The 12,611-nt window shown below is 45.8% G+C and overlaps 1 protein-coding gene across 1 annotated transcript in view; it reads right to left on the bottom strand.

Annotated features, from left to right (window-relative positions):
* Positions 1–12,388, bottom strand: part of RAP1GAP2 (RAP1 GTPase activating protein 2) — a 241,779-nt gene extending 229,391 nt beyond the window's left edge. The window contains exons 1-2 of the mRNA XM_065418511.1: positions 12,324–12,388; positions 12,046–12,162 (exon numbers count right to left, since the gene is read on the bottom strand). Coding sequence (XP_065274583.1) covers positions 12,046–12,162; positions 12,324–12,388 — 182 coding nt within the window. The remainder of the gene's footprint in view (positions 1–12,045; positions 12,163–12,323) is intronic.
* Positions 12,389–12,611: the final 223 nt, after the last annotated feature.

The raw sequence follows: 12,611 nt of genomic DNA, 5'->3' as shown, positions 1-12,611 counted from the left end.
AGCTACACCAGCAAAGAATCTGGCCTCTAGAGTATTAGCCTGCCCTCTAGTGCAGTGTTTTTCAACCTTTTTTTGGGCAAAGGCACACTTGTTTCATGAAAAAAATCACGAGGCACACCACCATTAGAAAATGTTAAAAAATTTAACTCTGTGCCTATATTGACTATATATAAAGTAATTCTCTTGAATAGGAATCAAATAAACACAAAGAAAGTATTTTATAATTACTTTATTATGAAATAGTAAGTAAACAGAAATATGAAAAATTATAAAATACTTTATTCAGTGCGCAATATTTTTTTCCCACGGCACACCAGGCAACATCTCGCGGCACACTAGTGTGCCGCGGAACAGTGGTTGAAAAACACTGCTCTAGTGGATGGCGGCCAGTTTACGCAACATTCTGGATTTTGCAGAATACAGAAACATCTATATATGTGGATTAGAACTATCTAAATATTTATACTAAGTTTAGCAGCAATTTATAAGATTTTTAAAAAAATATTATCAAGTGTCAGACCTTAAGACCTGTGAACATTACAGTGTTTGTGCACAGATACACACACACACACACACACACACACACACACAGATTGTTAGATGTATTGTTACCAAAGTGCCTAGGAGCCCTATGCATTGACTAGGGTGGCCAACTTTCTAAATCGCACAAAACTGAATACCTTGCCCTGCCCCCTTCTCCAAGGCCCCGCCCCTTCTCTGAGGCCCTGCCACTTCTGAGGCCCTGCCCCCACTCATTCCATCCCTCCCTTCCTCCATCGCTCACTCTCCCCCACCCTCACTCACTTTCACTGAGCTGGGGCAGGGGGTTGGGGTATGGGAGAGGGTGAGGGCTCCTGCTGGGGGTGCAGGTTCTGGGACAGGGCTGGGGATGAGGGGTTTGCGGGGCAGGAGGGGGCTCAGGGCTGGGGCAGGGGTTGGGGTGTGGGAGGGAGTTTGGGGTGCAGGCTCCAGGAGGGGGCTCAGAGCTGGGGCAGGAGGGAGTGTGGGCTCCAGGAGAGAGTTTGGGTGTGGGAGGGGGCTCAGGGCTGGGGTAGGAGTGTGGGAGGGAGTGCGGAGTGTAGGCTCCAGGAGGGGGGCTCAGGGGTGTAGGCTCTGGGAGGGAGCTAGGGTGCGGGAGAGGGTTCTGACCTGAAGCAGGGGGTTGGGGTGCAGGTGGGGGTTCAGGCTCCAGGCAAGCGACGCTTACCTCAGGTAGCTCCGGGTCAGCAGTGCAGTGGGGCTAAGGCAGGCTCCCTGCCTACCTTGGCTCCGCTTGGCTCCCAGAAGCATCCAGCATGTCCAGCTCCTAGGCAGAGGGGCGTCCACGGTGTGCACTGCCCATCCCCGCAGGCACTGCCCCCACAGTTCCCATTGGCTGTGGTTCCCGAGTGCTGGGGCGGGGGCAGCGTGCGGAGCCTCCCTGGGCACCCCAGCACCTCGGGGCTGCAGGGACACGCTGGCTGCTTCCGGGAGCCGCGTGGAGCCTGCCTTAGCCCTGCTGTGCCACTGACCAGACTTTTAACGGCCCAGTCAGCGGTGCTTACCGGAGCTGCCAGGATCCCTTTTCAACTGGGTGTTCCGGTTGAAAGCCGGATGCCTGGCAGCCCTACCATGGACCAGGACCCCATTGTGCTAGTCACTGTACAAACACAGAACAAAAAGACAGTCCCTGCCCCAAGGAGCTTACAATCTAAGTAGTTAGATGGCTTGCTCCTATGCAACACTAGTGTGGAAAGGCCAATGTGAACACAAAAAAATCCAGACTCAGAAAGCCTATCAAGAACTGGTACATTAATTTGTGATACAGCGCAAACCCAATCTAGAATGCATACTCTCTAAGGCCTGATTCAGCAATGAACATCAGCATGTGCCTAATGTAGAGCACCTGAGTAGTCCCACTGACGTCAATTTGCAAATTTTCAAAAGGATCTAAGTGACTTAGGATCCTAAGTCCCATTTTCAGAAGTGACTCGGGCACTTTAGAGCCTAAATCTCTCTGAAAGTCAATGGGAGTTAGAACCTAAGCCACCTAGGTGTAATTGAAAATTTTACCCTATGGGACTACTTGAATGCTTACCGTGCCTTGCTGAATTAGCTTTTGAGATTCAGACATCTGCCCACTAGGAACTGGACTGGGTCCCCAACTCTATTTCACCTGGTCCCCAAACAGGCACTGGATGGTAACTACTTCCTGTCACTACTGGCATGGGCCCCAGTTGAAATGGTGACCTACAGATGAAAAGCTTTTGTGTGCCACTCCAATTCCTCAATCAAATTTGACCCTTTTCTTTTGCATTTAATGTATTTCAAGGCCTCTATAAATAAGACTCTGGATAAAATTAATATCGGACCAAACATTTTAGAGCTATGTAATATATTTACATATAAATGTAAAACATTTCAGACTATGGTATTTGCCATGTGATTATATAATGTCATCTTGTTCTGCAGTTGTATTGGTTTCATGTTCATTGTACGTCTCCATACAAAGACACAGCATGCCTAGAGATAGTTATGGGTAAAGAAACTGTCAGCTCAAGTTATGTGAAACAGACAAAGACTACGTAGGGAAGCAAGAAGTTAACCATTTTTAAAAATAGAAACAGAGTGCCCCAATAACCTGGAGCGAGAAAGGCCACTGGGACAATAAACTAATAAAAAAATTGTGCGTGTACTTGAATAGTAAGGATTTGGAAAGCAAATAGGATCTCAGCATGGCAGGTGAGATAAAGAGCATTGTTCCTAAATCATCTTACATATTGTTTCCAGTTATTCTTTTTGTTCCAGTTATTGTGCACTGCTCTGCACCCTGGATAGTTATTTACAGCTGTGAAAAGTTGGCCTAAACTGCTACCAAACCAGAATTCTCCCATCACTCACTCAAACAGGTGGCAGGTTTTTAATCCACTTTGCACAGGTGGAAGTGAACACATTAGCACAAGGCACTAGAGAAATCAGGCCTAAGCCAGCTTTTCCATCTCAGCTGTAGTGGACAACTTACTCAGCTAGTCTGTCTATATACCTCTACCCCGATATAACGCGACCCAATATAACATAAATTCTGATAGAACGCGGTAAAGCAGCGCTCCGCGGGAGCGGGGCTGCACACTCTGGTGGATCAAAGCAAGTTCGATATAACGCGGTTTCACCTATAATGCGGTAAGATTTTTTGGCTCCCGAGGACAGCGTTATATCGAGGTAGAGGTGTATTTATTTATACTTCGGTAGCACCCCAAGACCCCAACCCGGATAGAGGCCTCATTAATCTAGAAACTGTACAAACACAGAACAGAAGAGGGTCCCTGCTCCAAAGAGCTTACCATCTAAATAGACCAGACACCATTAGCAACACCGTGAACACCACTGAGAGCAGCAAAAAAGGGAAAACAGGTCTGATTCCCCTCTCGTGACAGCTTTATTTTGGGAGGATCCATTCACTTAACAGGGTTATACCTGATTTACACCAATTTGAGAGCAGAGTTAGCCTCAATGCGAGTATACAAGGCAACTTTCTGTCTCAGGATCCCAGATTCTGTGGTGTATAATTCTGTTCTACCTTTGTCAGCGACTGCTCTAAGCAACAGCTGGTCTTTTGTGTGTTCACTTATGGTGGGTTTCATTTTATTTTGTTTACATGCCTCTTAGGTTGGGATCCACATCATATTTTGTCCCCTTTTCTCTTCTATCCTTACCCGAAAATACCCGGAACTAGATAACTCTGAAAGCGTGCGGCACACACTTTCCAAATGAAGAAGAGGCTGTATACACAGGAGAACATAATTTCATGCACAAATACGTATTTCAGATAACATGGGGAGTTTGCTGGCCTTAATTGCTATTGAAAGCCTCCTGGATTTGTAAAAGTTTCATATAAGCTAAATTCGATGTGGTGTATTGATTTCATTTCCATTAGCTTATTTTCAGAGATGTCGTGTGCACCATCCAAACTCTTACCTCAGAGTCCGCATTGCTCTACCCTTGCCACTAGCAGTGATGCTGGATCCTCCTACTTCAAAAGGCATCTCTCCCCAGAAGACCTCTACCACACGGATTGGCTGGAGCAGGATGTAATCATTCCTAGGAGTACTGCCTCTAGATTTGGTGGGCAGGATCCTCAGGGGATGTAAACTGGTGTAGAGCCATCAAAGTCAGTGGCGGTATGCCAATTTACATGAGCTGAGGATGTGGTCTGAATTTCCAGGCAGAACATTTACCTCACAAGGGGCTACTTGGGTGCTGGTGGGAGCAGAATTTGAAACATTTCTATAACCAGGTGATGTGAAATCCATAAGCAACAATATCCATGTTCTTGTTGCCAGATGGCCAAGATGGCTTTTCTTGAACAGGACCATTAAGTGAATTTATACAGACGTATTAAGCATACCTGCTATTAATCCTTCTGCCAAATTGTACCTCCTCTTGTCAGGACAGGGTCAGCGATCGTTATGCAAAGAAAGCAATGGCAACATAGAGGCTGTGGTATTATTAATGTGACACACGATCGCTGTGACAGCCTGAAACTCCTTATAGCATCTTGCGATTGGGAGGCCACTTGAGGCACCAAAAATGTGCTTTAATTGAAGCCCTGTAAACATCACCCTGTGACCAACAGCAGTTATTGTGCAGAAGAAGTGTCACCGCACAGAGGTCCGTGTGATTGTCAGCTCTTCATGACTGCTTTTTCCATCAAAGGAAAATGAAGCCCTGTCAGGACTCCAGGGTGTCTGGAAATTGCAAAGAGCCTTGCTATGAAGGGAGATAAAAAACCCGCAATGCAATATTCAGAAATGGCCATTATCTTGTCACCGTGAATGTATCCCATCGCCTCAATAATGCAAAGTGACATAATTTGCACCCCGATCAGAAAGTACGTTGCAGGCTCTACAAAGAGAGATGGGCAGGAGCCGCTGAAATACGATCAGCAGGCTGATAGACTGATTTTCCGGAAGAGAGGCCTTCCTTGCTACTTCCTTTGCAGCTGAGAGAAGAGAGAAGAAGATCGCCATCCACCTGTGGCAGTGGCTGCCAGCCACTGAAGTAGCATTGGAAGTCTGGGGGAGGGACGGGTATTCTCCTTCTCATCCGTGCATTGATGTGCTGAGGTAACAAGCAGGGTATTCATTTAGGGTGTGTGACTTGTCTTGGCAGGGCCTAGTCCTCATGCTGTCTCTCTGCAAAGGGGTGGATTCCACCATTAGTTTTTAGTTACTGAGATAGGCCTGAGTCACAAAGTCTGGATCCAGCTCAGAACTTCCCCAGAATTCAGGGGGAGTTGTGAATGGTGGGTTTTGGTTCGGTTCCAACACGGTTTTATTTACCATCAATGACTAACTCTTCCTCTGACAAACATAACACATTATTGCCCATTTGGCTTACTGTTCTGTCACTTATTCCTATTCGCTTGTTCCCTATATGATTTTATAACATTTGGGGGATGCAGAACCTTTTAGAACAGGAAGGGCCCAGAAGTGGTGGCCAGAAGAAGCCAGGAGGACAAAGCACTAGAAAAATATGCCATCATGAGCAATGCTACACTCGTTCCCGCAATAGGGATGACAAGACCTAGTAGGTCATTTTCACCTCTAACTTCTTGGATTCTATTGTAGGATTTAATCTCGCTTGCTCCCAGCGCGTTTTGCACAGGGTCACCCCTTACACAAACACAGACAAAGCCTCTGCTTCACATTACCCAGAGAAAGTCTCGATTTAAAAATGAGGAATTTACCGATGGTCATCACATTTCTGATGGACGTTTTGGCCCATTCATGTACCCTCATAAGGCTTTCAAACACTTTGTTTAAGTAGCAGACTTGATTCTTTACTATTAACATATTGTGAACGAACGGCAGCTATAGAAATGAAAGTGGATCTAAATGATGTTACCAGGCTTCTAGATGATACATAGGCTTTTCCTGGCAGTGACTGGTTTTCTGTGTGTTTCAATAACATCGAGCACAATGAGGCCTGATCCTGGTAGGCATCATTGGGCCCTACCTCTATACAAAAAGATTTTATTAAGATGATGTTAAAAAAAAAAGTGAATGGTACAGAGTTTAAGCATAGAAGTTTCTGGTTATCAGGGAATAACGTACAGATTATCGAGGGTGCAAAGTTTGGTTTAAGATCAGGTGGCATAAGGAATACATAATCTGCAATATCCCCGATTGGGGGTAAAAGGTTGATGGGTCAAAGTACAGGCATTGAGATATGAGGGTATGAAGTTCATAGAGTGGCTATGTTTGGGCGTGGAGTATAACGAGTGGATATGATTATGAGGATGGATTGACCCTCATTTGGTGAGATTTAATGTTCAGGGAGTTTATGGTTCCAGTTCATATGATCCAACGGAGAAAGTCTCTTGATCCCTTTCTCATAGTGGGAGAACGATGTCACTCTGGATCATGCCTCCTGGTACTGTCGGTGGCCGGTGATTTGCGCGATGTAGATGTCCCTGGACCATCGGATGGTGTCTGAGACCATGAGGCGCCGCATGAGCCGTGCGTAGCGTCGACCGATCCCACAGGTCCCCAGCACACGCTCGTTGCAGGAATCCCAGGCGCCCAGGGCTCCGACGATCAGGGTGTCCAGCTGCACCTCGTAGCCCTTCGCTCTCAGGGTGTCGGCCAGGGGGGCCTGCAGCACGCTTAACTTTAATTTGACCTGGTGTCAAATGGGAGTAGTAATGCTTAACCATCCTTGTAAAGTGTTTTGAGGTCTACGGGCGATGAGGGTTACAAGTGTTCGCTATTATTGTACTCTGGCTATTTTGGTCAGACAATTGGAGACCAAGTCCATCAAGACTATCTTAACACATTCAAACTACTCCTGAACCAAAGCAGCAAAGCGGGACTAGTTAGGGAATCTGTCTACGCTTTCAGTACAGAAGCAGGAAATGAACTGGGATCTCCTAACAGCCACCAGCTAATCTCTCAGAGTTGTATCGATTAGAACCCTGCTTTGAAATGTGATGACGTCACTAGTCATGGGAAAAGGCACGTCATTCCAGCCCCGAGGCATGGTGTGCAACACATGCAGCGCCCAGCCCAACAGACATGCTAAATGTCTCCATGTCTAAAACCACAGCAATAAGAAGCATTTCTACCCTCATATGTACTCATATATAGATCTTTCCTTGTCGGCTCTCAGAGCACAGAGAGGCTCTGATTTACATCAGGCCATAGACTGCACCCGTGGCAGCATCAGGACTAGAACTTGGTTTTCCAGGCTCCTCATCTTGCACTCTAATGCCTAGCACATGCTGCATCTCCCCTATCAATAATCTCCAAAGGCAGAGAGGAAAACAAAATACGCTCTCTGCTACAGCGGTTGGGTGCAATTCGATACAGAGATGTAGCAGTGCGTTAATAAACAGACCAGCAAAGACCAAAAATAATACAGGGAGACAGTTCCTCAGAGGAAACACTAAACCGAGGAAATTAAAACTTCAGCATCACGGCGTACAGGATATACAGTGTTACTTGGAAGCAGGATTTGAATTGGGGGGACACAAGCATGGATCCAACACACCAGCACTGCTCCCAAACGGCCTTCTCATTCTCCAGAGTCGCCACTTTCATTTTAAAAGAGGGGAATCTCTAGATGCCATGGAAGAAACCTTGGAAAACGTGAACCAATTGCCACCAATACAGGGGCAACGCTCTGAGTTTGCAGGGAATCTGATGCAACAGCTCTGAGGTTTGCGTTTCTCTATTCATTTCCAGGGGTGCTAATTCTGATGACGACATTTTAAAAGGTCAACATTGCTAACTATTTCATTGCTCAAGCATGTAAGACGGGAGACCATGTATTGTACTATGAAGACCTACACAGTCGATTGTGGGTGACTGCAAATTTTGGTGGGGGTGGACCTGGACGATATATTTTTTCCCCCAGTCAAGAAAGAGCCAAGCAGAAGGAACCAAGCAAGAGATCTGAGCCCCACCAAGAAGAAACAGAACCCAGAGAGCATCCAAGATCATATATTGAGCAGCTCCACAATCTGCTGAGGGCAGCAGCTCATTACTGGCATCTTGAGCAGGCCGAGCTTATTTTGTGGGTGGAGCCTGGAAGAGAACCATTGTCTTATTGTTTCAACCCCTGCTTCAGAGGCACTGGCTTCGGCAGTCTCCAATGCACTCCATTAACCATCTTAAGTTGTTCATCACATCACATCTCGTCACACAACGTTCAATGCATCACTTAATCTGGCCACTGACTTTCCACAGATTTTAATAGATTTTTTCCAAGTAACTTCCCTGCCCACTGGGAAAATCAAATAATCGAATGGAATTAACTCTAACAATACTGAACATTAATTATGGATTACATTTCTTGCACTTAAGTTCTGCGTTCAGCTAGGGTAACAATGCATCAACAGCAAGATTAATGCAAGCAGGGGTGGTGATTTGCAAAGATCAGTTAAAATTAACAGGCAGCTTAGTAATTTAAATAAAATAAACACTCTTTGCCAACTGCAGAGGGGCAATTACAAAGTCCTTCTGGATGGTCCCTTGCTGAGAAATCACCATTTGAAGAAAACAGTTGTCACATGAATGACATATGTATTCAAATTCACGTCTGCTCTTAAAACAATAAGGGAAACTATTATGGCTTATAGCACGCACAAAAGAGACGTGCTCGAGCAGTCTTCTTGTTGCTAAGACTTGGGACAGAATTTTTAAAAGAGGTCGGCTTACTAGGTGCTGGTCTCTTTTGAAAATCTGGCCCCAACTGGGGGTCCTGGGCATTTTGGGGGGAGATTTTCAAAGGTGCACAGGGCACCCAAAGTCAGTGGGAATTGAGGGCCGCACTCGGCCTTTGAAAAGCTCCCTCTTGAAAATCTGGCTCAGAGCTCTTTGCGCAAATTTGGCCCTTAGTTCTAAATCCTGCCTTCTCTCCACATCATCATATCCTCACCGTGGTATTTGCTTTCTCCACGGGGCGGTGGGGGGGAGAGATACCGGTATAACAGGCCTGATTTTGCTCTCACTTCACTCCCGGGACTTCCTGCTGAGTGACACATGTAACCAAGATCAAAACGATGCCCAACATGTCTGGTCCTGGGCCTGGGCCTTAGCACCACATCTGAAATTCCTCCCAGAAAGTTCTACCAAAGCTGAACAAAACCACACCACACAGGGAGAAATTCACCAGCGCACAGTGGGTTATGCCCCAAGACCCAGTGGAGCTTATCTCGAGGGCTTACATAGGGCTTGTGCTGGCTCTTTGCATGGGGTGAATTTCACCCTTCATTATAGTTCTCTCACCCCCAGTTAGAAAGGGTTCTCACTCTCTGAACATCTAGCTCCATTAAATTCTCCTTGTTTCCAGCTCTTCTTTGCCTGTCTTGATATTTCTGTTCATGTGAATCCATGCAGGTAAATACTTCAGAACTCTTAAGGGTACCTGGAGCAAAACTGCTCCTGAAATAAAAACAGAAAAGCTTTTAGACGTGTATCTGTGCAGAGATGTTCTTCAAGGCTCTTGAAAAGCAGGAAAATAGGTACTGTGTTATGTGTTGCTTCCGGCCCACAAGATTTTTATGTTAATTGATGTTTTATCACAAAACACTCAATTTAAAATGGCAGCCATGCATATGCACTGCAGGCAAAGAAAGCTATAGTGCCCCTCAGATCAGTGGCTCAGAGATGTATTTTCAGCGAGCTTTGAAGGAAAGAATGTAGGCACTGAATAATCTTTGTATTGGAACAAATATTCTTCAGATATTTTATGTACACTCAACAGTTCAGTCTATGCGATATGCAGCCTGCTGCTTCTGTTTCATTTTCAATATATGCCTCAAGTGTACAAAAATCATGAGTCAGGTCCCCAAAAAATTTGGGATTGGCTTAAAATCATGAAACTTTTAATAATCTGGAGTTCTTTTTCTTTAATTTCTGGCTTTTAGCCTTTAGGGTGCACTTGCATTGTGTTTTCAAGCTTTTCTCTGCAACCATAAGGACCAGAAACCTACTTTAAAAAAAAAAAAAAAAAAAGAAAGAAAGAAAGCTGAGATTCTCATGTATTCACGTGACTCCAGGAGCTGGGACTTTAAGAAACAAACCAGATATCATGAGGAGACTCAAAACAAGGTCCTGAGCATTGGCAAAACTGTGTACATGTAGTAGAGCTGGTTGAACTGCTTGTGGGTGGAATTTTCAGAAGTGCTGAGGCGACTCTCAGTGGGATTTGTGCGCCAAAGTCACTTAACAGCTTTTGAACATCCTACACATTATGAATAGCAGGCCAAGCACTCTGTTAAAATAACTCCGTTGACTTCAAGACAGTTCCACCAGCGGAGACTTTGACCCAATATTTATTACAGCTGGCTGTATCTCTGTTCTCTGTTTTTGGACAGACTATAAAACTGATTAAGAACTTTGGCTGGGATTTTCAAATGAAATCCCCATGAGGTGCCTTGCAACCTGAGGCTCTTTTGTAAATTCCAGCCTCAGACTAGAGATTTACACAAAGTTACTTCAGCAGACAATCTGGCCTTCAAAGTTCAGTTGTTGCAGGTCACTTCCGTGCATTCCAGAATCTGGTGTGATTTGGATTTAGGATCTATTTATCTGAACACCTGCAGTAATAAGACTGTGGGATTCTCAGAGGCAAGGTGCTAGAGAAGTGCAGAGCGCTTCACAAATAATAATTTAGTCAGCCCCTCTGTGAGGTAAGGGAGCGTTTTTAACATCAGATGAAGAAACTCAGGAACAAAGAGATAAAGGACTGATTCTCAATTACTTTGCCCCATGGGTCATCACTCTCTCACCTGTGCTTTGTGGGAGCAGAACACTAGCACCTGAATGAGTGGAGAATTTTGATTTAATAGTGTCTTACTAGGGCTTATACAGGATGTCTGTGGCAGACAGGAATAGAACCTGGATTTCCCATCTCTGATTCCAGGGCTTTACCTGCAAGAAAAGATTTCCTCCCAGAGAAACGGTTCTGCTTTTGAATCAAGCTCCCACACATCTTGGGCCCTGATTCTCCTCTCCCAACTAGCTTGGTCTTCAGTGTAGTTACGCCTGATTTATGCTACCATGAGCAACATCTGTATCTGCTTTTCCTTCATTATTCAGGATCCTAACTTGTAAAACTTGTCTAGCCCTCAAAAGCAAGTATGAAAAATAGCACATCCCCGCTGCCATGAAGGATTTTTACTTCCGTCAGCAGCAATTACTGAGTCATGCAGACTTCCCATCTCAAGGCCATTTGTCTTGGCTGCTACGTACAGCAATGCAACTGGAACCCAACCTTTCCAAGCAGACAAACTGTCATTTGAGCAGATGGGCCTCTAACCCAAATCAGCCACAATGACAGCGTATGAGCGTCTAACGTGTTTGCTGAGCGCAAGACTCCTGGGCCCGGGTGTTAAAACAGCCATCTGTGAGGAGTGAGGGGGTTTTCATGGCTGTGCTGTTCGCTGCTACTTGTGGGCTAACTGATCATTGCTTGCCTTGGTGTACAAAAAACAAAGGACCTGGTTCTCATTCCAACACCGCAAAGGAGCCTTTAAAGTGGGCGTAAGTTACATTAACACTTACCTGAGGCCCCTGTACACTACCAGAGCAGTGTAAAGAGGTGTGAGTGTAGCTGAGAATCAGGACCCGAGTGTGGTCTCTACTGGCACCATTTTAGGCGTGGCTACTGTATTGCGTTTAGCTTTTTTCTTACAACCTGTAACCCACAAAATATTTCGGGCAAAATCCTGTGCAATGAGAAGAAGCAGGGATACGGATTTCCAATGTAACCTTTGCCTCCGCTACAGAAGGATCTTTGCCCACCAGGGGCAGATTGCTTATGGTAAGGCAAAAGGAGGGGCAGCTGGCGAGCACTTTTCTTCTCTGTGAAGGAGCAGCACCGTGAAGCCTCAGAGCTTCCATCAGGCTGGGGGGGGGGGGGAAATCAGCTCATAACACCCCGTTAGGGGAGGGTCAGAGATTAGAAAGATTTTACCGAATGCCCTTTCACCCACGGCGCAGGTGCAACTGCTCCTTTCTGAGTGCTTAGGAAAGAATGTTTTCTGTCTGTCCGTTTGTTTACCTGCTTGGTGATGCCAGATCAGCTCGGCTGACAATATGATGCTGTTGCGGGGAGTACAGCCACTGGAAAGCAGTCAGCGTTCTCTCCTCGATCCGAAAGCGGCCTTCCTTGACGTACCTATAAATAACAAACAATGAGAATTACACGGAACTGAAATATTTATTAGGGAAGAGCTGTCGAGCCAAAGAGCGAGGGAGAGACACGATCAAAAGAATGGCTGGCTCAGGGAAACGGCGGAGAGTTGCAAGGTCAAATAGAAATGTAATCACTGGAATTACAATGCAATCCTCGCTCCTCCTTGCATGGCCCTTTTCGGTTTATAAATGGGGACCTGCAAGGGCATCTTGCCGCACTTACGGCGCTGTTCGTGCTGGGCTACCACATTAGGAAGCCTAAGAAGGCACCCCCAGGAGAGCACTGCGTGTTCTCTCCTCCAAGTGCTGTCAGTGGAACAAGCCCCCGGCTCAGCAGTGGAAGAGACAAGCCCAATATTTTGCATAGCCACAGGGCCTTGGATCTCAAAACAACTGCAATTCAGCCTGCTGGCACCCCTGTGAGATAGACAG

Source organism: Emys orbicularis, chromosome 17 (assembly GCF_028017835.1).
Source record: "Emys orbicularis isolate rEmyOrb1 chromosome 17, rEmyOrb1.hap1, whole genome shotgun sequence".
NCBI lineage: Eukaryota > Metazoa > Chordata > Testudines > Emydidae > Emys > Emys orbicularis.
This window is presented reverse-complemented; position numbering and strand designations above follow the sequence as displayed.